General features: G+C 41.9%; 1 protein-coding gene across 1 annotated transcript in view; it reads left to right on the plus strand.

Moving 5' to 3' along the window:
- snd1 (staphylococcal nuclease and tudor domain containing 1) overlaps window positions 1-24,824 on the plus strand; it is a 148,659-nt gene extending 123,835 nt beyond the window's left edge. The window contains exons 19-24 of the mRNA XM_076296249.1: window positions 9,409-9,532; window positions 10,772-10,841; window positions 12,378-12,491; window positions 13,914-14,117; window positions 23,089-23,133; window positions 23,956-24,824. Of these exons, the coding sequence (XP_076152364.1) occupies window positions 9,409-9,532; window positions 10,772-10,841; window positions 12,378-12,491; window positions 13,914-14,117; window positions 23,089-23,133; window positions 23,956-24,021 (623 nt within the window). The 3' untranslated portion in view covers window positions 24,022-24,824. The remainder of the gene's footprint in view (window positions 1-9,408; window positions 9,533-10,771; window positions 10,842-12,377; window positions 12,492-13,913; window positions 14,118-23,088; window positions 23,134-23,955) is intronic.
- Window positions 24,825-25,971: the final 1,147 nt, after the last annotated feature.

Below are 25,971 nucleotides of genomic sequence, written 5' to 3' on the forward strand. Positions count from 1 at the left end.
TACTGAAAAAACGTAAGGTTCATTTATCAAATGTTAATTTGAAGTATTAAAAAAAAAATTGTTTTAGAATTTTCGAACAAAATTGTTGGTAATTGGCACATTTACGATACGTAGCTCACAGGAAAGCACTATCCACTATCTAGTGTTTCACGTTTTTTAACATCGACCCAAATAATCCTAGGCTACACCATCTACAGCAGTCACAATCAAGCAGCACTGATAGTCCTGACTGATATTTGGAGCCAAGGCACTATGTACACAGAACGGAGCATCGCAAATGTAATTGCTTAAAATGTGATAACAGCTGCAGCCACAAAACTGTGTCTAAGCAGGTTACCCAATATGAGGAAAGGAGAAATGTTTTCTTTTTTCCCCTACACCAGCACCTTTTTTTCAGGTCAGCACTTCAGCTGCATACACGGCAAAGCACGTCAACTCACAGGAGACCCATTGTGTAGTTAGATCAGCTGGGAGAGAGCTATTATGCACCCTACCTACAAACTCATTCCTTTGCAAAGCCTGACGAAATTCTCTTATTCACAGCTGGCCACTCTTTGGATGCTATTAGCCAAAACACTATATGTAAAAAAACAAAATCCCTCCCTTTTATTTTTTCACTGCTGCATCTAACCCAGTATGACTATGTTTATCTCTTGCAAATGCAAGAGATGCCAAATGCAAATGCTTTGTGCTGTGGTTTAATTTTAGATTCTGTTGCAGCACTATTCGGCTTTTCTCATGCCCTGCACATTGCAGGGCTTTAGTCTTTTGTGTGGGCTGAGAGGCACGACAAGTGGTAGTGGTTTGTACATCACACTATGGACTGCTTTTGAAAATGACTTTGTAGAGCCTCTCAAGGAAAACATTATAAAAACAGATACCAAGAGAGTATTGTTAGCCTATACAAAGAGATTCCTTGTACATGTCTTTGCCTCACTTTCCTTACTGTAAATGCACATTTATGCCATGGTCTTGGCATTTTCACTATCTTCTAAGAACGTCAAATCACACAAGATTCTGATTTACCATGTGTGTAGTAATGAAGAAAACAGCCTTGATGCAGCATTAAAGTATCTGCATTAGTATAGAGTGCTCTTTAAATCTAGTACAAGCTGAAACTCTGGTTTGTCAGAGGAGTGAAAAATGTGGAGATAACGACACAGATAGTGAGCGAGAGCTTCGTATTGGTAATGTATGTACATGTGAGGTGTCCACAGTCTTCGTATTGGTAATGTATGTACATGTGAGGTGTCTACAGTCTCTTCTCAGTTCCTTGACCTAATAAATGACTCCACCCACATTATCTCAATGAGACTTGATGTCTTAACACATCAATCAAGGTTATCGTCAGACACACAGCCAATCTTCAGACTGTTAAGAGGAGTATTCAATTTGGCAGGAAAATTTGAATATTTTGAAAAGAAATATACATTCCAATGAGATGATGGCTAAATATGTAATGTAATACTTAAGAAATGTTGATGGTCTTATCAAGCATGTTGATTTTTATTCTCTTTTATTAATTATTTCTTGCTAGATATCCAGAGATAGTATGCCTTGAATGTACAGCCTCCAGTAAAAGAGGTCTGAAACTATAGTAATTAGGGCCCGAGCACCGACGGTGCGCGAGGCCGCGACGGCCTTGCGCACCGAGAGGTGCGAAGCCCTATTGTTTTTGAAAGGATTATTATTATTATTATTATTATTATTATTAGGGCCCGAGCACCGAAGGGCGCAAGGCCCTATTGTTTTTGTAAGGATTATTATTATTATTATTATTATTGTTTTTGAGGTGGTTAACATGGTCGAAAACTCTTGAAATTTGGCACACACGTCAGGGGCCTGTACTACGAAGGGAGCTTAACCTACCCAGATGTAACCCAGGGTTACTTTGTTAAACCAGGGTTGACAAAACCTGGTTATCTTAAGTGGTGTTAATCGGTACTACGACGCTGATTATGAAGTTGATTTGTTGAGCCGGGGTTAACCTGTGCGCATTCACATAAAAGGGGCGGGTTGCAGCGCAAGTCACCACTTTCAATGATGACGCGATCACCTTATTTTACGGATGAGAAATGCACAATTATTATGACAAGTTATGAGGAATTAAAACCCACTCTACGACAAAAATCAAATACGTCGGCAGTGAGCAAAGCAAGGCTGTTGGCAACGTATTACAGATCGGGTAGCCTAAATGCCTAAAAGTAAAGTTTTATTCCCACATGTTCTTCAAATATGTGTTATGGAGGATTAGTAGCTTACGGAATGTCTGAAATGAGTTGAAATAATTAAATAGCCTAATATGAGTTCATAGAAAGGCCTACAGATGCAACCCAATTCAGAAGTGGGCATATAGATTACAGTAATAAGGATAATTGAATGTTTAAGTAGCCCCCATTGACTGATTTAGTGTATGCCTAATCCTGTGAACATTTCAGATGCAACACCATTGCCAAACGCACATGGCAGCAGGTGAAAATGAAACACAAAAACATTATTCAGAATAGTAGGTTTATATAGTTATAGCTTGCATTAATATTTCTTAATTATGAAAACATGTAGGCCTAGCTTATAGCCTTCACTTGGCCTCTTTTTTTCAGCTAACAAGAAACAGGTGTCTTCGAACACTACTGTAGGAGGAAAGACACCAGAGTGTTTTACAGTAGCAGAGGAGTTGGCCATCGCAAATAATAGTGGAAGGCCGATTATGGAGGGGGTTGAGGGAGGCATTCGGTCGGATTCTGGTGCTGTGGAAATGTGTAGCCTTTATGTGCAGGGTACAGTAATATGACATTCAATTCAACAAGTTTGTTAAAATGGTGATTTTTATTTATTAGGCCTACTGTAGGCTATGTCCGATTTATTTTAGGCTATTCTTGCTCAGATGTTCAGCATACAATAGGCCTATGTCCGATTTATTTTAGGACATACAGTATTCATCACCGATTGAATACATGAATGTCCACGTACGGGCATTGCTATGAGACGTCTTCCTAGATCATCTGACAAAGATAACGAATTCCCTCGGCTGACAATCTATATCTTCATAGAGAATATCGTCCGGGTAGGCTATATATATTTTCTGGCGGTCTCTAAAACCCCTCGCCCTGCGAAGAGAGTCCCTCACGATTTGCGCTCCAATGTCGTGGATCATCCAGGTACGCCGACATGTCTCGGGAGATATTGTTAGTGGAGGGGTGGTACTTATAAAGGGTGTGGTTAACGGAAACCTCGGGTTAACCAAGAACATAACCTGGTCGGAGCAGTTTTGAGATGCAGCGTAAATTGCCATGGCAGCATACCTCGGTTAAAACCTATCCACCTTTCGTAGTACGGGTTAATCGGGAAGTTACGCCACACGTGATCAAGTTACTCTCGAAGTTACCCAGATAAGCCAGAAACCCCGCTTCGTAGTACAGGCCCCTGGTGTCACGCAACGCAGTTAGGTACAAGAGCGTGACCCGGGCGTGGCCCAGGGACTCGCTAGCGCCCCCTCAGGTGACTGATCCCGTGGTTGGCAAATATATTTTGAGGTGGTTAACATAATCGAAAAGTCTTGAAATTTGGCACACACATCAGGTGTCACACAAAGCAGCTAGGTAAAAAAGCTTGGCCCCGGGCATGGCCCAGAGACTCGCTAGCGCCCCCTTACGCCCCCTTAGATGACTGATCCCGTGGTGGGCATATACTTTCAGCTACACACACCAAATTTGGTAGGTGTTTGTATCTCCCCAAGATGAACAACTTTCGTATGTACAATGCATTAGCCACACCCAACAGGAAGTGAGGTATTTGGGATTTTGTGCAGACTAATATGTGATGAAATATGTGATGAATCATGATGCCAAAAGAGGTGCTTCTCATGGGTGAAAACGCATGAAATTTGGCACACACATCAAGTGATACAGTGAATAGACAGGGATAAAAGCTTGGCACCGGGCATTGCCCAGGAACTCCATAGCGCCCCCTTATGTCACTGTGACTTGTGGTTGGCATATAGTTTTAGATACACACACCAAATTTGGTGGGTGTATGGAACTCCCAAAAACAAACAACTTTTGTATTAACATGCCATTAGCCAGGCCCACAGGAAGTGAGGTAATTGAGATTTTGTGCCTTGTGGACATGATCAATTTTAACGTACTCCTCCTAGACGGTTGATCCGATTCATGTCAAAGTTGGTATACATGACGCCGAGATGTTCCTGATTATAAATTGTGAAGCTTTTTTTTTGATATGTTGTAATTTGACGAAATGGCGAAATTATTAATTTTAATACCCTTCCACATAAACAATAAATGTGTCATAACTCACCATGCATGGCTTGAAATGTTTTATATTTCACAGGTCATTAAAGACCATGTTAATGATAATATTCACATGCCCATAATGCATGTTTGGCATAGCGCCACCAACTGGCAACAGAAAGAATGACAATTACACTGATGTCACATGGTCAATTTTAACATACTGCTCCTAGACGGTTTGTCAGATTCATGTGAAATTTGGCAAACATTATGCCAAGATGTCGCTGATGTTAAATTGTGAAGGGATTTTTGATATGTCATATATTTGATATGATTTTAATATCTCACCACATAAAGAGGAAATGTGTCATAAATCACAGTGCATTGAATGAATGGTCTGAAACTTCTCAGGTTAATAGATATCATGATTATGATGATATCCAGACACCCAATGGGCCTGCCTGGCATAGCGCCACCACCTGGCCAAGCAGGAAATGTGCCAGATATGGACAATGCCTTAAGTGATTGATCTGAAACTTTATAAAATATTGGATATCATTATTGTGATGATATTCACATGCATAATTCACAGTCCTAGCATAGCGCCACCATCTGGCCAAGCCGGAAATGTGCCAGAAATGCTCTATGCTTTGAATAAATGGTCTGAAACTTCTCAGGTTAATAGATATTATGATTATGATGATATCCAGACACCCAATAGGCCTGCCTGGCATAGCGCCACCACCTGGTCAAGCAGGAAATGTGCCAGAAATGGACAATGTGATTGATCTGAAAGTTTACACAAATTTTGGATATCATTATTGTGATGATATTCACATGTCTAATTTCCATGTCTAACATAGCGCCACCATCTGGCCAACCAAAAAGTGTATCAGAAATGTTCTTTGCTTAAAATTAATGGTCTGAAATGTCTCAGGTAATATATATTATGATTATGATGACACCCAATGGGCCTGCCTTGCATTGCGCCCCCACCTGGCCAAGCAAGTACATGTGGCAGAAAATAAAATACAAAAACAAATAGCACACGCATCAAATATGTACATTTCACAAATGCACCACGTCGGTGCTTTGTTGGATTCCGACATGTCATGGGTTGCGGACCGCAGGTGCTCGGGCCCGCCATTGCCGATTGCGGCTATATTTGAAGTTGGCTCCAGGGTTGTGTCCTCTACTAGCGTGCAATGACCTAGAAGGGCGGGGGGGTGGGGGGGGGGGGGTCTTAAGGGGCCACACCTTCCACCATATGGTCTGGACTTGGTCCCGTCACCCCTGTCGTATAAAGGAGCACGCTACACTCATTTTTGGAGCCTTCTGGTTTCATTTCTTCATTTTCGCAGTTACATTGACTACATAATTACAGGAAGATCTTTCTCAGCATAGTTTTTTTTCTGTACTCTTGAAAAAGCAGCAATGTCAAGCGTTTAGGTAGTGAACCAGTGACAATTGAGTGTGTAAAAATAAAATTGATATGGTGACCTATTGCGATATTTCACTGGCCCTCATTTACAAAACGAATGTATGACATAAAACAGGCGTAGGAAAGGTGTATGGTCATTTCCACGCAAAGCATGGCATACTCTCCATAGTGTAGCATCTTATGTTGACACATTTGATGATTTAGGATACCCATCATGTGGACAGAATTGCTTTCGTCAATAAAACTAAGTTCATTTTAGAAAAGTGCTAGTCATGAATGATGCGTTTTGTTTTCTTCTGCACAAAATGATATGCTGTCCTCCAGTCACCAGTGTTCCAAGGGCTTAATTGTGTGTGTTTGTTTTTTTGTTTTGTTTTTTCAGGCAAAAGTGGCATGTGTCGTGGGTTTTGTAATAAATGCATTTGGAAGTAGCACATGATGCATTCTGTGAAGTCTGTTAGGCTTAAATTCCTAAACTTTCCTGATTTCCTTTGAAGCCAAAACGTTGTCTGTTACACATAAATTGTGATGTATTGTTGAAGGTTGTCTCGCAATTTATCAAGTATTGCAGAATCTCTGTATTGTGATGCCATTGTAATTTGGGCAGGGCAGCAGTGGTGGTATAAGCTTAGTATTGTCAGTTACTCAGTTAGTCCCACCCAGAGTTACATACAGGGTTCCCACGGGTCATGGAATTCCTGGAATATCATGGAATTTTGCAAAGTCTATTTCAGACAGGGAAAAGTCAGGGAATGTTATCATTTTTGGGGAAAAGTCATGGAATATCAGGGAATTTTGTTGTAGCAGTTTAAAATTGACTTGCCAAAATACATTCATACAAATATTTCCACTGAGAATTGGTGTATATCTGGTTATTTGCTTTACTGCTTCCTTAAATATCCGAACATTGTTTATTTAATGCCCAATTATTCATCTCCCACTCTAAACAGTAAGATATTCTTGAACGCCATACGTTAGTAAGTATAGTATAGTAAGTCATAGAAATTCAGTTTTTTTCTGTCAGGGAAAAGTCATGGAATTTTACATTTGACTGGGAACCCTGTACATATATATATTGAGGCTGATGAGGGTCTGCTGATGGCTGTGATTGGAGATGTTTAGTATAGAGGTTTGCATTCTAGTAAGTGCTTTGCTCCAAACTCTGACTGCCCTTGGACAGTAACAGAAGGTCTCATATTAATTAGGTTAAATGAAGAGTCTCCATTAAAGCTATATATAGCATTCTGAGGAGTCCCTCACATCTTATTTATTATTTAATGAGATCTGCAAGACTTAAAGTGGAGCACAGCGAGGAAGCCGGCAGTGTGGGGGAAAGCACTCTGTGCCTAGGAAAGCAGACTCAAACTTTTTTTTTAATTATATTAATAAATCAGAGATGAGACTTTTGCTGTCAGCCTTGCTAGAACATCCCATCACTGGCGGAGAACAGTACAAACAATGCCACTGGGACAGTGCAGGTCTACTGGTCTGCCTGCGTGAAAACCATAGACTGTAAAAAATGCCTTCTGCTGATACAGTATTATGTCTTTTTGTACACTATGTGGCAAAGATTGGCCTTCATACGCACGGCTTCATTTTCCTATTCCTGACGTTAGGGTTAACAGACCTAAAGAGATGGAGTGTGAGAAATCACCTTGGAGGACAATAGCTTTAAGCTTTGCTTCAGTGCAGCAGTGATCCACTCACCCATAGAGTGGAGGTGAGCATTTGAGTTTTAACCGAGTGTGTCTCAGTGCTCTATTTCCAGTGACACTTCCTTCCACCCACAAAGAAATCAATGGAAATTGACTGTCAACAAATCACTGTAATTTCATACAGGCATTTTGCTAAACTAGCTGGAGTAAGCGCTCCACACTCTCCATTGCCATCAAGCCTGATTGCCACTGAATTGTTATTGCTGTGAGCCTGTGACTGGCTTGTTATTGCAGTTATGGGAGCAGGCTTAGCATGGCATATCGGGTGTATCTGCAGACTTGGATATTAGTGCCTGCATTTACTGTAGCGGCGCTTTACTTATTGGTTGACAGTACAAAATATTATTGTGAGCATAAGTGACTGATCATGAGCAAATCTCATTTTCTGTGTCCCTTTTTCACTCTTTCGCTCATGCACACACACACACACACACACACACACACACACACACACACACACACACACAAACACAAACAGCTCTCATTAAAGTTTCCAATGACATACGCCTCAACACAGATTCAGGTAAAACATCAGTCCTAGTGCTACTGGACCTTAGTGCAGCATTTGACACTGTTGATCACAATATTTTACTACACAGACTAGAACACTGGGTTGGATTTACAGGCATAGTTATCAGCTGGATAAAATCATATCTACAAGAAAGGAGCTTCTTTGTTGCCATCGGAAACTGTACCTCAACACCAACGTCCTTGACCTGTGGTGTTCCCCAGGGGTCGATCTTGGGGCCACTATTATTCAACCTCTATATGCTCCCACTTGGACAAATCATTCAAAATAATTTGATTTCATATCATAGCTATGCAGATGACACACAAATTTACTTAGCTCTATCACCAAACGACTATGGTCCTCTTGAATCTATGTGTCAGTGTATAGAACAAATCAACACCTGGATGTCTCAACATTTTCTTCAGCTGAACAAAGAAAAAACTGAAGTAATTATATTTGGTAAAAATGAGGAAAGACTTAGGGTTGCCACTCTCCTTGGCACAAAAGGGTTGAAGGCAAAGGATACTGTTAAAAATCTTGGTGTATTAATTGACAGTGATCTAAATTTCAACAGCCACATGAAAGCGATAACTAAATCAGCTTTTTACCACCTCAAAAATATTGCCAAACTCAGAGGGCTGATGTCAAAATATGACTTAGAAAAACTCATTCATGCATTTATCTCCAGCAGGGTTGATTACTGCAATGGACTGTTCACAGGCCTTCCTAAAAAGACTATTAAACAGCTTCAGGTGATACAAAATGCAGCAGCTAGGATTCTAACAAAAACTAAAAGAACTGACCACATTACTCCAATTCTTAAGTCCTTGCACTGGCTTCCAGTAAGTCACAGAATTGACTTTAAAGCACTATTGCTTGTTTATAAATCAGTAAATGGAGCAGGACCTAAATACTTGTCAGACATGCTTCAGCAGTACACACCTTCTCGTCCTCTCAGGTCCCAGGTGAAAAACCTGCTAGTAAAACCTACAGTTAGAACTAAACATGGTGAAGCAGCTTTTAGCTGCTATGCGGCTCAGCTGTGGAACCAACTTTCGGATGACATCAAAAAGGCCCCAACTGTAGCCAGTTTTAAATCTAGACTTAAGACCAAACTGTTCTCAGATGCTTTCTGCTAACTGTGCCGAGTAACAAATTCTGAATCTGCCTTGATAATTATTCTACTTTGTCTTTTATTACTTTTTTTTTTTACTACTTTTGCCTTTGTTTTGCTTACTAATTATTCTTTATTTTTAAATGATTTTACCTTGTTTTATGTTTCCTTTTTATTATGATCTTTACCTTTTAACTATTCTTTGACTATATTGCCCTTCTATGCTTTTATTTGTTATTATTGTTTGGTTTTGTTTATGTAAAGCACATTGAATGACCTCTGTGTATGAAATGCGCTATATAAATAAACTTGACTTGACTTGACTTGACACACACCGCTGAACCTGACCCTTCTCTCTTATTATGTCTTCCTTTCACCAGGTGCCCAGTTGGAAAGCCTGATGGAGACCATGCGAGCTGAGATTGCTGCGCAGCCACCAGTAGAAGGGTCCTATGCTCCGCGCAGAGGTGACTTCTGCATCGCCAAATTTGCTGATGGAGAGTGGTGAGTTCACGGGGCAACAGAACAGTCTGTAGAAGGGGACTAATATTCATTTCTATGGAAGTCACAAGTCCTTAACCTACAAAAGGGAAGAAAATATAAATGGCCTGTTGTAAAGTAGAGATGAAACATGGGCTGATGGTGGTTGTATAAGCAGGCTAACTGCTGACTCTGGGGCATATTAGCACCACACAGCTGCTGTCACCATGGGAATCCCAGCTGTGCCTTGTGTGGTCTGTCTTGGGCCAGTTGCCTAAAGCAATGCAGTTAGCATAATTAATTGTTGAGGATATCTACACTTGCTCTTTAGTGGGGATGTCTATGAGAGAATTAGATTAATCTTCCCTTTATTTTTTTAACTTTTCATCAAAGTCATTGATCTTATGATCTTCTGACACTGAAAAATATGAGTAGTTTTTCTTTATAAAAACATATGTCTCTTTTGGCATTCAGGGTAACAAATGCAACATTTTGTCATTTAAATGCTGTATTATGTTTTATTCCTCCCGTTGGAAAACGAGCGCCAGTTACTTTCACTAAACACGGGTGACTGAATTAAACAGGGACCTTTTAAACTGAAGCCAAACCAGAGTATCATGTAGAGCACCTGACTTTACAGATGGCTGGACACTGGGAATTCATTTTACCTTTTTTACATTTGAAGATGACTTTGCATATCCAGAAAAGAGATGATTTGAGTTTGAGGGGGAAAAAACAAGACTCAGGTTAAAGGGGGAAAAGAAGTGCAGTCTAAGTTTCCTCTTAAGCAAACTTCAAAATCATTCAGTAGCCCTGTCATTTACTAGTGAATATGTTTCTCTACTTTTCATTTACTTGTGATCACTCATTCTCAGCTTCATTTAATGGAGTATGTCTGGGGTCTGTCATAGGATAATGATAGCTTTTATGCTGGTTTTCTCCTCTACTCTTTTTTAATTAATTACTGTCCTGACAGGAGACTTCCATTCGAGGCTTATTTAATGTAGTGAATGTTTGAAATAAAACCGCTTTGTACAGCTGGCCGTCCATAACTGTGCATTTTGGCCTAATTTTCTGTAGCATTCACTTTCCATCCGCTCTGTCTTTCTGCTCCGGACTCCTTTCTCCCTGCTCTGTGTACCACCTACAAAGGGTGTGTTTTCACCCTTGTCGCCCCAGTCTGGGCCACATCATTCTCATGTAATGTGTATTATGTCCTGAAGAGTCTGTTCAATATCTCACTTCACCTGCATTTTCCCCAAGGTACAGAGCCAGAGTAGAGAAGGTGGAATCCCCTGCCAAGGTTCACGTGTTTTACATCGACTATGGCAACGTGAGTGGAACATGCAGTTCTATATTTGTCTCAGCAAGCAAGGAATGGAAAGGGTGTCTCTGTCTCTGTCTGTATGTCTGTCTGTCTGTCTCTCTCTCTCTCTCTCTCTCTCTCTCTCTCTCTCTCTTTCTCTCTGTCTGTCTGTCTCTCTCTCTCTCTCTCTCTCTCTCTCTCTCTCTTTCTCTCTCTCTTTCTCTCTGTCTGTCTGTGTGTCTGTCTGTCTGTCTCTCTGTGTCTGTGTGAGTGAACATTTGTGGGCAAGCTCAGTATTGTCTGGCTACTGTATGTTATGCAGTAGAATCATGTTGGGAAAACTGCTTTTAACAAGGTTATTTAAGAGTTGATGGCTTTCTGTGTGGTGGGATGAAAGTGCTGGACGTGCATTATGTGTTTTGTCTGTAATGTCCGATTGTTTTGTAAGCTCCTTGTTGAAAAATTATGCAACAACATGACTAGATATGTTGGGGGTTGCACTGTAACACCTCATAATACAAATACATGATCTGTAAATACAGTTTAAGTATCTCCTGATGGCTTTTGGGTTGTTCCTATTTAATACACTGATTCAGCATCTTAGATTTCCCTACAGTTATATTTCGTACAGTTAACTGTGCCGTGGGACTCTGTGGTGACCTCATAGCAAGAGGCCTTGGGCCTGTCTCTTGGGCCTGTCTTGTCGATGTGATGCTCCTTGGCATCCTTCTGAAAATGTGACTGAGCTACAGCACTTCTCTTCTTTAGGACCTCTATCTCTCTCTTCCTCTTCCCTCATCACAACCCTTACTGTGTTCTGCTGAATCTCACCCCATAAGCTTTATCACACTCATGTCATCAAATTTAAAACGATGGTGTGGCCATTGCCATATATCTACTAATTGCATGGTCTTTTGGTTTTAGATTTCTTTTAAGTATGCCATGAAAATATACAGCTTTTAATATTTGTTTTTTCTTTTTGCATAAATCGTTCAGGTCCAGCCAGATCATTAAATGTATCCATTTTTTAAACTATTTTACATGTTAGCATAGGAGTGCTCCTCTCATTGTTGTCAATGATCAGGTAGGCTAATCTCTAGTTTCATGAAGGTCAAAATCTCCATTCCTTTTTCTGCTGGAGTGACTAGGCCTGTATGGCCTGATTTTAACAAAGCAACAAACATTTGATGTAGCTAGAAGGTGGAGAACAAAAGAACCAAGTAACTATTGAATGTGGCTACTAGTTTATACAGTATATTAATCCAGGAAAATCATAAACTGTCAATGTTCAGAATAAATGTTCCCCAAAATGAAAGGAAATGGCCAGTTTACAAGCATTTTCTCAAATTTTGCAGTTGAAGTTAACTTGTACGAAACTTGTGACTTACACAAGGAGAACTTGAACAAACCCAGGGTCAGATGCACTGCTTTTTGGGTTGCTCACTGCATCGTTTCAAATCTGTTTTGATTTGTTTTGATTTGTTTTGAAAGGTAATTTGTGGAGTGTTAACGTCCAGGTCGATATGCCTACAGTAATCGCGCTTTCTTTCTCTCAAACTGCAGAGAGAGACCCTGTCCTCCACACGCCTGGCTCCTCTCCCACCAGCGTTCAGCACCCGCACCCTGGCAGCCCAGGCCACAGAATATGCCTTTGCCTTCATCCAGGTGCCACAGGATGTAAGTACATGTACATGCTAATACATATAGTGGGATGTATAGTAGTTAATAGAATTATAAGTAGATGTTTTGTTTTTTGATTCTGGTGTATCTTAATTTGTACAAAAAGTGTATGACTACTGCCTTTTAGTATAAATTCATTATTTGTTTCTTTTTTTTGTATGTGTAGTTTTCATACTATTAAAACATGTGAACATCAACATTGATCAACATATACTTTTGATGCACTGTCCTCAACCCATCCACCTCCCCCCCAGAAAGCTTTATGGGGCCTTCAGATACAACGTGACAACAGCACTGCTCTAAAACCTATTATTTCTAATTGCTTGCGATGCCACGTAATAACAGTTTGCCGCTACGTTGAGCAAAGTGCAGGCGCAGAGCAATTGCACCACTCGGCGAGCTTGCGCTCACGCTGTGGTCAAAGTTCACCAATGTTCTACAGCCCTATGAGGACTACTGCTTTGCACTAAACCCAGCAACTAGCGCTGTGCAAATCACGTCCTATCTGAAAGGCCCATCACACGTAACCACCAAACCTCAATACAGTCAGCAAATTGAGCATTCACATTAACCCCCCAATTCCCTTCCACCCTAGAGCTTAATCAGAGAATCCTTATTATTCCTCCATTTCCTTTTTTCTATTCATACTCCCCCATTCTCTATCTTGGTTGGAGCTCCCCCACAGCGAAGTGTGACATGTTGACCAGGGGGGGAGAAAAACAAAAAGCCCTGTGAGGTTTTTTTTTTTCCCCTTTAAAGCGTCTCCCTCCATCTCAGCCACCCCAAGGGCAGTCAGCACTTGCAGGTTACCATGGAGACTGGTCATGGTAGGGAGAGTGATGTCCGGAGCTTGAGAGAGAGAGTGTGAGTGAGTGTGTGTGAGAGAGGGAGAGGGAGAGCGAGAGAGAGAGAGACGACTAGAGAGCTTATAGCTTCTTTGGCTCACAGCCTTCACTAAAGAGAGATTGATTGGTTGCTTCAGACTGAAGGGAATGAGTTATTGGCCAATTTTTGAGTGTCGAGTGAATGATTGGCCCAGGGGTGGAGGCTGGAAACCTTGAGTGTCCTGTCTCTTGTGGGCATGATTGGTTTATTTTTGTCTTGTATGTTCATATCACTCTTTGTTTGGTGTCTACAAGGATGTCCCCTGTGAAGTGGTGTGTGTGTGTGTGTGTGTGTGTGTGTGTGTGTGTGTGTGTGTGTGTGTGTGTGTGTGTGTGTGTGTGTGTGTGTGTGTGTGTGTGTGTGTGTGTGTGTGTGTGTGTGTGTGTGTGTGTGTGTGTGTGTGTGTGTGTGTGTGTGTGTGTGTGTGTGTGTGTGTGTGTGTGTGTGTGTGTGTGTGTGTGTGTGCGGTTGGTTTTAAGTGTGAGAGAGAGGAAAAAAGAGTATTCCGTGCTGACCCAGTGTCGCCCCCTGCAGGAGGACGCTCGGGCTGACGTGGTGGACTGCATTGTGCGGGACGTCCAAAACACACAGTGTCAACTCAATGTGGAGTACAACGGGGCAACGTGCCCTCATGTCACTCTGCAGTTCACTGACTCCAAAGACGACGCGGGTCTCGGCCTAGTCAAAGAAGGATTGGTGATGGTGGATGTCCGGAAAGAAAAACATCTGCAGAAGATGGTAAGATCACAGACTCTCCATGAAATGCTGAAATGATATGTGTCTTCCGCAGATGAAATTCATCATTCCAGATCAAACGGCACATATAGATAGCATTAGCATTCCCACTGGGTTTTTTTCATGACTGCAAAGTCCTGTGTTCACTGTACATCCGCTTGACTACATATTACAGAATACTCCTGAATGTTGAGTCCAGGGGACCCATCAGTGCACTGGCCGTTTGCTCATTGGTTTATAGGCAGTCCAGTCCACCGGCAAGTCACAGACAAATGGCCCACCGTTTTTACCGCTTATTTCTTTCAAAACACTTTATTCATTCACCTATACTGCCCTACAAAGCCAAAGTGCAGTAACTGCATTTTTTGTGAAATTCACTTTTTTACACCAATATAAAATGCCATATCCTCCGATCAATCTATCAAAATCTCATTAATCTACTGAAACATTTCCTGAAGATATAGGGATTTTCATTTTCCAGTATCTGCTAAAATACAGTGTGAAAGACAAACATCTTTTAGGTTAAATTAAATATATTGGGCGTCCAAAAACGGACCAGTAGCACACTACTCCTAGTAGGACGCTGACCGAAGTCCAGTCATGGTCCAATGTATGCTAATATGATTTTGCTACCTTGAAGTGAATACTGCCAGCATTTCCAGTATGTAAAAAGGAGCATTAATTCATGGCACACTCGTGGTTAAGGTTCTATGCCAATTCTAGCTACAACTTTACTGCACACATCCACTCATTACCATTACGAGTTCTAAGGAGATGGTTGCTGTGGTCAAAGCCTAGCCTGAAGGCAAGTCAAGAGAAATATTTGTACGTTAATATGAAAAAGCATTTGTGGCAACACTAGAGACCACACTGTCCTTGTGATGCATACACGGCCAAGCATCTCACTGTGTGTACTTGTGTTTGTAAAATCCCTCCCAGCAGGCCTCCTGATGGCAGCCATTTTAGGGGGTTATGAAGCACCAGTGTTTTGCTCAGTCTCATTATGCTAATTTGGCTGCAGACCCATGGTTAATGGAAGATAAGCAAATGGGAATGTTGATTGCTGTGCCCTGGCATTTCTTTAGAATGTCTTGTCACATTACACAAACACACACACACACACACACACAATGATTTGCACAGGCTTACACACAATACAGGTGTTGTAGCTCTCCCGCCTCGTGTCTGTAATGGCCCATATTTCCACAGTCGGAGCCCTACAGCTCCAGAGGCCTGCTCCTCTGACTGGGGAAGGCTCCAAAGTGGCTGCTTAAATACTACTCTCCCCAACTCTCAGGGGGGCGTGTAGCAGATGGCCATATGGAGTCTGTTTGTTTTCCCCTTTTCATGGCCATGTTCATTGGTCTTGTAAAGCATGCCACTCCCCCACTCTGTTCTGGATTTTTCTCTCTTGCTAGTTTCAGCTGATCTGACGCCTCTTTCACGCTTATTTCTAAGAGCAAGGTCCACTGTGAGCTGATATGGGCGGTGGTAGTGTAGTGGTTAAGGAGCTGGGCTAGCGTGCAGTAGCCTGAAAGTTGTGGGTTCAATTCCCGGCTTCCACCGTTGTGCCCTTGAGCAAGGAACTTACTGTAACCCCAAGTTGCTCCAGGGACAATGTGATCCCTGGTAATATAGCTGACATATGTAAGTCACTTTGGTCAAGAAGTGTCTGCTAAATGTAATGTAATGTAATATACAGTAGAATGACTGACTACCCGCCTATAGAGATGGAGAAAGGCTGTTTGGTGCAGTGGACTCCAGCATTTTATGTAATAGAGCTCATTGTAGATGTGGGAAGGTTAGGCTTAAAGCTCATTCAGCCAGCTCGGTCATTAGTTAATCCGGAAGTCTCATCATTGTGGGTCGTGTAGTGGAAGGGCTTTGCATTTCACCTGCTCTCTCTGTGTTGTGCCCATGGCATCACAGAGGATCAGCAGAAAGCATTGCCTATGTCTGAGTCAAGCCAGAGGAACTGGATGTGCCTGGCTGCAGATGGACGTTAGCAGAGGGCTATAGGATTAAGGCTGAAGAGGTGCTGTAAACCCCCCGCAATCTGGGCCCATGCTTTTGCGTAAGGAGCAAGAGCAAGTGAATAACCTCTTTATTCTCTCATCTGTAACATGCAATACACGCCAGACTGGAGAAAGGAGAACTTTACTAGAGTATATTGAGGTCCCATGCTTATTACCAATGAGATGTCTGATATTGGATATGTTGGAGAGATTATGGATACCTAGCCAGTATGAGAATCATTTAAATGTGCCCAGATTGGATTTGAGGATTAAAGGTTTAAGGTAGATATGATATGGTAACATGCTCTGGGATTAACCTATTTTAATGTAACTTGTAGACTGTGTATTAAATGCTTCACTGGAGGTCACAATGAGACTGGTCAGGGAGAGGGCTGGCTAGATGGAGCATGGAACTCCCTCTGTGCCCCAGATCCAGGTCTGGCCATACCCTGCGGGCAGCCTGGCACTTGCAATTGTCTTTAGGGAGAGAACTGGCATTCCCACTCTGTCTAAGAGAGTGGCGTTATGCCACTTGGGAAAAGTGCCATCCTTTTGCCTGCAGTGCACTTGGCTCTCTCCTCTTACTTTGAATCTCTCTTTCACATGCTCTGTCATTCCCCATTTCTGTAATAAGGAGCCAAGTTTCTCTCTATGATAACTTGTATAGTTTTAACTGAGTCGCTTTCCACATTTTGAAAGCGGACAGATTTTTTTTAGTATTTGTATTTTAGGTATATATGGAGGATATATTTTTAAATAATGTTTATAACAATATATGAGAGTGAGAGAGAGACTGAGAGAGAGACAGTCATATTCTGCTCTCCCCACTGAAGAAATCCATTCTCCTGATAGCTGCCATCATGAATCAGCTGTCTTCTGAATCAATGGCCATGTATTAGGTGGGAATCAATGTTTTGTGCTCCGTGCAGTTTTACTGGGCAAACACCTCTGATTTTATTACACGTGGCCCAGACTCCTGCCCCTCCATCACACAAATGGTAGATGTGCTTTTTCTGCCCCCTCTTTGTCTGTCTCCCTGCTTCTGGTGTAGTGTGCTGTGGTGAACATTATATTATTTCTCAGATTGCATTTCCAAAAGCTTTTCTTGCCATATGCACATCTGTGCAAAAAGGTGGTGTTTAACAGTTGTTAACAGTTAACAGTTAACAATAGTATACATCTACACTGTTCTGTTATGGTAGCGTGTCTATGGATTGGCCCACAACCTGCTCTCTGCCTCTTGCACACTCAGGTTGTGTTAAGTGACTGATGAAATTTTAAGTTTATTAGCTTTTACAAGCTAATCATCTTTTATGAGCTAATTGCAATCAATTATACTAATGGAGCAAGCCCCAGCCTCATGGCAATCTGAACTCTTCAGGGCCTGTGAAACCAGCTCTTGAGTTGGAACTAGAGTAGAAATGCCACTGGGGCAGCCGTGGCCTACTGGTTAGAACTTCGGACCTGTAACCGGAGGGTTGCCGGTTCGAACCCCGACCAGTAGGCCACGGCTGAAGTGCCCTTGAACAAGGCACCTAACCCCTCACTGCTCCCCGAGCGCCGCTGTTGATGCAGGCAGCTCACTGCTCACTGCGCTGGGATTAGTGTGTGCTTCACCTCACTGTGTGTTCACTGTGTGCTGAGTGTGTTTCACTAATTCACGGATTGGGATAAATGCAGGGACCAAATTTCCCTCACAGCATCAAAAGAGTATATATATATACTTATACATACTATACTTATACTTGGTGTTGTATTTTTTCCCACCTGGACAAGGGGAAAAGTGCTGTGAGAATCATGTTCTTTGATTTCTCAAGTGCTTTTAACACCATCCAGCCCCTCAGATTGGGAGACAAGCTCTTGCAGATGGGTGTGGACGCTCACTTGGTAACCTGGATTACAGATTACCTGACCGAGCGACCACAGTTCGTCAGATTGAAGGACTGTCTCTCTGACACTGTGATCTGCAGCACCGGAGCGCCACAGGGAACTGTGCTCTCTCCAGTCCTGTTCACCCTGTACACATCTGATTTCTGCTACAACACCGAGTCATGCCACATGCAGAAGTTTTCTGATGATACTGCAATTGTGGGGTGTATCAGGAACGGGCAGGAGGAGGAGTACAGGAGCCTGGTGGAGGACTTTGTGCAATGGTGCAAACTCAATCATCTTCAACTTAACACATCAAAGACCAAGGAGATGGTGGTGGATTTCCGCAGGTCTAAGCCCACTCTGCTACCAGTCCACATTGATGGGGTCAACGTGGAGGTGGTTAGCACCTACAAATATCTGGGTCTCCACCTGGACAATAAACTGGACTGGTCAGCCAACACTGATGCACTCTACAAGAAAGGGCAGAGCAGGCTGTACTTCCTGAGGAGGCTGCGGTCCTTCAATGTGTGCAGTAAGCTCCTCAGGATGTTCTACCAGTCTGTTGTTGCCAGTGTCCTCTTCTATGCAGTGGTGTGTTGGGGAGGAAGCACAAGGAAGAAGGATGCGGGGCGAATTGACAGGCTGGTAAGGAAAGCTGCCTCTGTAGTGGGAGCTGAACTGGAGTGCATCACTTCACTATCTGACAAAAGGACCCTGAACAAACTGATCAACATCTTGGACAATGAGTGTCACCCACTCCACAGCACCATTGTTAAGCAGAAGAGCCTGATCAGCTGGAGACTTCGGTCACTGCCTTGCACAACAGACAGACTGAGAAAGTCATTTGTCCCCAGGGCCATTGAACTATTTAATGCCTCACTTAAGGGAAGAGGAGAGATAGACTTCTCTGCATAGTCTGTCTGCCTCTTCACCCCCTCCATGTTTGGTACTGTCTGTCCACTAGCCACTTGTATCACTGTCTTTATGCCGCACTGTTTGCGTGCTATATTAGCACATTAGCACATATGCATAACCCCCCCCCCCCTCTATGCCACAGCCAAACTGTGGCCACACTTATACATTTTCTTAAATAGTTAAATATATAGATATATAGATTTTACCTTACTTTACTTCTGCACTGCTGCACTGTTGGACTTACTTACCCATTTGCACTATCACCATGACCACTACCACTATCACCATTGCACTACCACCATGACACCCATTCGCACAGAGCACCTTAGAGCACCTTACCATATCTTAACTATGCACAAAGAATCACAGGCTCAGTCCCTGCCTCAGTCATTGAAAGCGCCTCTGATTGATTAGTCACCACTATGTGGATACTGTCTCTAGAATGACTTAGATTAAGTGTTAGTTAGTATAATTTGTATTTTTGTAATTTGTATTTTAGTATATTTTTATATATTGCATTAAGTGTTAGTTATATAATTTGTATTTTAGTATTTTTAGTATATTTAGCATTCTTTATCTTCTAATGTCCTTATTGCTTAGTTGTGTTTTTATATTATATACTTTATTACTCTTTCTGATGTTAAAGAATGTGGTTGTGTGTTATGTATGCTGCTGAGACCTTGAATTTCCCCTGGGGATCAATAAAGTATCTATCTATCTATCTATCTATTTCTTCTCTTCATTTCTCCTTTTTATTATGACCACTCTAGATCATTTTTTCCACTCTGATAGTGCTATTTGTAATCTATACAGTGCCATTATTAATGACTATTAGAATACTACGGTCATTGAGTATTGGTAATTATTATGTACCACTCTTCAACTATTGACAACCTCCAGCTGAGTGGAGGGAGTTGTCTTGCCATAGCTGAAATTGTGATGTGTTTCCCTCAGGAGGGGGATGGTATGTGTCATTCTAGTGTAGTATGGAGGTAAGGTGCCCACTGGGAGATGTAGTTTTGGCAGATGTGTGGGAGTTGTGAGCAGAGCCAGCATGGTGGTTCACTCTAATAAGGATACAGTAATGATGAATGGAGCTGCCATAGGCTAGCACTTCACATCCGCACAGTTCCATGCTCTCAACCCGCACCGCCACACCACCCCCTTCAACATAGCTCTCTCTCTCTCTCTCTCTCTCTCTCTTTCTCTCTCTCTCTCTCTTTCTCTCTCTTTCTCTCTCTCTCTTTCATTCAATCATGGTCTCAATCGCTCAATATTTCTTTCTTTGTCTGCCTCCCATCTCTGTTCTCTTTCCATCTGTCTCCACAGCATTTTATTATACAGCATTTTATTATACAGCATTTTATTATACAGCATTTTAGTATACTGCATTTTATTATACTGCATTTTAGTATACTGCATTTTAGTATACTGCATTTTAGTATACTGCAGTCCAACCTCGTGTCATGATTACTGGGAATATTTTGTGATGCGTACAGTGACACACAGCTGACATAAATGTTGTGCAATGACCAGAAGCATGCACATACACACCTAGGATCAGATAAGCACAATGAGGTCTGACAGTTTGTGTGTGTGGTGCCCAGAAGGCTTAAAGCTGTTAACAGATCTGACGTTGTATAATCAATGCTTCATTGTTTTGGCCACATGACCACAGATGCTGGTGGTCAGTCTCCTGACATCAAATATCCCTCTCCAGAATGACCACACCTGCCAAATACATACACCACCTCCACCGCTCTGCTATCAGATCAACCACAATGTCACCACCACCACTCTGTACTCTAGAGAGTGGGTTGGTGTCTACTTTCTACTGACAGTTTGATACCTCATTAACCAGGAAGAGTCAGACTTATTAATGGACATTCTATGCTTCATGCAATCAGACCTTTTTCAATCTGTTCCTAGAGGGTTTCCGGTTGAAACGTTGAAAACCAAAGCAGATACTTTGAAATAAAAATGAATCGGACTTCAGCATAATGCTCTACAAAATGTCAACAAAATGTCTGCCTTTGTCCCCAAGTTACCATTAGCTCAGTGTGCTTTTCTGTGCCACTGGAAATGCTAATGCAGTGGAAAGGGTCTAAACAGACACATTAGCCCAGTCATAATTAGCCCAGTCAACATGCCAAAGGTCATTATTGGTTGTCGTATAGAAATGATAAGCTGTTTTGTTAGCCATTCACAATGATCAATCTTAAAGGAACTTGCTACTCTCTAGTGACGTTGGTTTTATTGATGGAAGTTGCAACGCAGCTTTTCAGGTGCTGCATCCCATCACTGTGCCCAGGTAGCAGTGCTTCACCAACATGAGAATGTCATTTCAAGTGTGTGTCTGCTTAGAACATAGCTGTGTCTCATGTTACATTGTGGTTTCTCCATGTGGTAAGTGCACATTTTGGAGTTGTTAGGATGTTTACAGAAGTTTTCCTAGAAGTTTGCATGTTCCTTTAACAATGCCTCACGTGCTACCAGCATGCAACAGAAAGAGAACTATCATATGCGGCAGATGCGCTCTCATACATGACTCGAGGGACATGCTCTCACTTACACCACTGATTGAAAGCCAGTCGTTCATATCAAATGAATGTTTCTATGTCTGCACAGGGCTCAGAAAGTGATAAACTGTTCCCTTCCTATTAAGTATTTATACAACACTTAAGTGGCTATATGTCCACAGTTTCTCACTGCAATCTGTGCTATGATGGATGCAAATGCACCGTTTCCTCATCACTGAACATGCCTGGAAATGAACTTGATATTTTTCTGCCCAGTACATTTTTAACCAGTTCCATACTATTAACCAACACAATGAGTGCAAGGGAAATCTGCTCTCATTGTTTGCATTTTTTGTAAAACAGTGAGAGGCTTATTGAGATTGCTGTTGTAAAGCTCTGTAGAAATGGGATGCCAGTTTAGTAGGATTTGGTTGGACAGTGTGAGGAAATTCTCCCTTGGCAGTTTCTGGCAAAAAATCTTTGGGTTTCTTTTTTTTTTTTTTTGGCTAAATCAACAAAGCTGGTCAGCGTATACAGTAATGAGCTTTGCACTAAAGCACAAAGACATTCCTCCTCTCACCAACGCAGAGCACTGCATATTCCTTGCCATGCTCTCTCTTGCCATCCTTATGCAGTGACAGCCGACGCAGACTGGGCAGAAGCTCCCCTCTTGCGTGGGGCATCTGCCCAGCATATGGCACCCTTTCTGGGGTCATCCAGCTGGGTGGAAGCCTAACCCATCCCCTTTCCTTTTAGAGGTGCTGATCAGTTAGCTGAGATGCAGAGGTGATCGACGCTCATGTTGGTCTCAACGATTGCTGAACTTGTTTGTCTTTTTGTCGGCTAAGTCAACTAGCTTCATTCGTTTTGACTGTGGTCATTTCTCCATGAATGCTGGACAAAAGGACACCCAGAGAAGGGATTTCACATTCTGGAATCGGCAGTCTGCTGAGTCTTGGTCTTTAAGGGACTGATTCATGAGAATTAGCAGGACTGCAGGCACTCAGCCCTCAGGCAATTGTATGCTGTTAAGGCTGACATTTTGTGCCTGTGTTTTTCCGTGCTTTTCTTAGCAAGTGCATGCAGTAGAGGGCGGCTGTCTGGGATGGCTTAAAGGTGTTGGTGCTTGTTGGACATGGCAGGGATGTATTCGGTTTGTGCCTGCAGATTGGTTGACTGTGTCCCTCTAATGGATGCCCAGTCCAGAAAACTTGGTTTTGGAGCATTTCTTGTTTTGTTTCCCTTCCTGTTCTTTTTTCTCTTTTACTTACCTTCTTATCACACATGGTCTCAGCCAATGGGACTAAAAAGGCCAGTCTGCCAGAAGCACTTAATATGTGTTGTCCAGGGATGCACTTTTGGTTGTTTAGTTGTCTGCTGATGCCCAGAAACGGTGGCATCAACAAACATCTGCGCTCTGAATGTTATAATCAGACATGTACACTGTATAAGTACAGTGTATATGTACACTGATAAGTACATCTGTGTTGTAGTTGACCATCCATTATTGAAATGTTGACAGGAAATAAATTGTTTATATTAAAATGGTGCATATGTAGAAGGAGCATGTCCATGTATTGTGTATTACTTTTTTAAACAAATGTCTGATTGCTTGTCTGTCACCATTTAGAACTCCATATTTCATGTTTGCAGGTGACTGAATACCTGAATGGCCAGGAGTCAGCCAAAAGTGCCAGGGTAAGTGGCTAATTCAACTGTTCTCCCTCTCTTTCTCCTTCCTCTCTCTGAGCCGGTGGGAAGATGCTACACATGCTATTGGCAGACTGCAGCGCTCCAAGTGGATCCGTGCCTGGTGTATCAGCCTCTTTTGGAAGCATGAGTGTCAAATTCTCCTTGGCAGAAGTGCAAGTGTTGTACCTGCTCAAGCATGGGAAAAGTGTTCCCTGCTTAGACTCATTACACAAAGATAGAAGCCCAGTCCCCCCTCGCTTTTAACACTGTGTACAAATCACTGACTGCAGTGTGCTCAACAAGCGCCAAGTTACAGTGTTCTCTGCTAGACACATACAGGAGCCGTTGATGGTTTTTGCTCCTAACGACTGCACTAATTATCTTTGGCGCTAATTAGCTGTGATTGTGTGAGTTAACAGCTTAACACACTTACTGATGAGAGGAATAGGGAGTGTTAGGCACAGCACAGCTTCAACACACCCTTGGAATCCTCATGAAAATCTAGGCTCTAAACGGAACATTTAACATGGAAATGTTTTATGAGAAGAGACCTAAGTGAGATTTTATGCAGAGTGAAAGGACAGGGAGGCATCCGTGCTTAACTGAACCAGAAAAGTCTCCTTTTAAATAGTGAGGCATTAATAATGACCCTTTCTGCCGTTCTCTAATATCCCACAGTTCAGTGGTTGACTGCATTTGTTCTGCTTGCTGCTGTATGCGATCACATTTTTAGCGGTGCTCCATGTTCTGTTGATGTTGGAGCACAATTGCACTAGTAATGGATCATTTCTCACTAAGTGCATCTCTTTATTGCCGTCTCTTCTGCAGCTGAACATCTGGCGCTATGGAGACTTCCGCGCTGACGACGCAGATGAATTTGGCTACCGTCGCTGAAATGTGCCATTCCAAAGACCGTGTGGAAGGCGAGATGCACACATGGACAAGAAAAGAAATAAAACAAAACATAAAAAAGAAAGCATCAACATTCTCAACTTGTTTCTTTGTCTCTGGTCCTTCATCCTCTGTGCATCTCCCTGCTGTCTTCCCTTGACTCTTTGGGTGAGTCATCCAGGAGTTTTCTGCCCTAGCACACCTTGGTAATCAAATATCTTTAATATCCAGTAAAGCCCTTTCACTGTTATCCTTATCAAAAGCCAGTGGCCATCATCTACTTTACCTTTTAGCCAATTAAACGACTTCTAGCCCCATGTGGACAACTCTTTTAAGTCCTCCTCCTCTGAGAGGTTTGCGCACAGTAAAATGAGTGGGCTTTACAAGCAGAGGGAGGTACACAGAGGAATCATGAATTCAACAGCTTGCTGAGAAAACACTTCCTAGGAATTAAATGAAATAATGTATTGAAATGTAAATGGATATTATTTTGAATTTAGATAAACCCACTCAAAGTGAACTAATGACTGTATTTTTGTCTTTAATGTATATCTGAGTGTTTAATTACATTTAATGACTTTTTATGTAGGGAGTGTTTTTTATTATTTCTTGTGGCAAAGAGTTGCCAACGCCTTGACAAGCATTTCTCGTCCTCCGCTGTGAAGTTTACATTCAATAATGGTCATAATATCTCTTATCTCAGCCTGTCTTTCTCCTGCTATGGCAGATACAGTGTTTGACTTTGTTTCCCCTTTGATGGACCTTTTCAGTGTATTTAAACCTGCTAAATAAAACAAGCAAACCTATATGTATGAGTACATGTTATTGACTTTGTATTAAACATCAATTATTCCTTACAAAGCAGGAAAGCAGTCATCTAATTATTGTATTCATGAGAGGTTTGGTTTCCTGATCATTAAGGCATGTGTACAGGGAAACGGATTGCATCTCTAAGATGAATGTCTCTTTTATTTGTACAGTATACAGCAATGCAGTTATTGGACCTTTAACTTTTATCTTGCGTGTCCTTAAAATGGCTAGTAAGACATGAAGTTATGACCGGTTAATTAAATTGCTGGTTTAACTTTGTTGTAAACAGTGATTTCCAACAACTGCGGTAGTTCACTGTCAATCTCAGATAGATCAAAAGGCACTTGAAAATGAGCACAAGTTAATTTCTCTCTGTTTGTGAAATAGAAGCAAGGAGAATCAATTTTTCATAATCACAAAGCATGTTTCCCTGGAAGGCTTTTTGGTGGGTTGGGGGTGAAACACTGTTAATAATTTAAATAGCAGAATATGTTTCAAACTCTGGATCTTGAACTAATGGAAGTGCAGTACTTATGCAGCGACAGGCGTTTAATTGTGCAATGTCTTTCAGAGAAGGTGTGACTAGTCGTGTATATTTTAGGAATCCACAGCAGCTGATTCCACTGTTAAGGTAGGCTACATTATGTCTGCAACACAATTGCTCAGACATTTATCTAGTCATTACACATTTATTGGCAGTTGTGAGATGAGGTGGATAGTGTAAGCAAAACTTGTTCTCAAATAAAAATATTGTTACTTTATTATGATAATGAAGTAGAAGCATGGGTGGCATGTGGCAGTTGCTTAGGGCTCAAAATACAAAAGGGGTACAAAAGTTTTTGAAGTATTTAATTTCCTCTCCTCACCCCCTCACAATGACTAGAGAAGACCACGCCTTCTACTTAAGCTTCTCACCCAATTTGTATGCTTAGCCTTGAAGTAAGTTGTAGCTTACAGCTTCATAAACAAGTAGGCTACTAACACATGCTCTGAGACCACTGTGTGCTAGCGAACTCCCATGTGGTTACAGAGTGTCTGCGCTTCCATTTAAGGCAATAGTGAGATCTCATGAGTTTTCTATGATCTCTTGTAGTTTCAGCTGTAGATCTTTGCACTGTGCAGATTATGATCTCGGTCCATATT

Source organism: Alosa pseudoharengus, unplaced genomic scaffold (genome assembly GCF_046254945.1).
Source record: "Alosa pseudoharengus isolate Yale_2024_CS ecotype anadromous, Long Island Sound unplaced genomic scaffold, YU_APseudo_1.1 YU_APseudo_1.1_scf_20, whole genome shotgun sequence".
NCBI lineage: Eukaryota > Metazoa > Chordata > Actinopteri > Clupeiformes > Clupeidae > Alosa > Alosa pseudoharengus.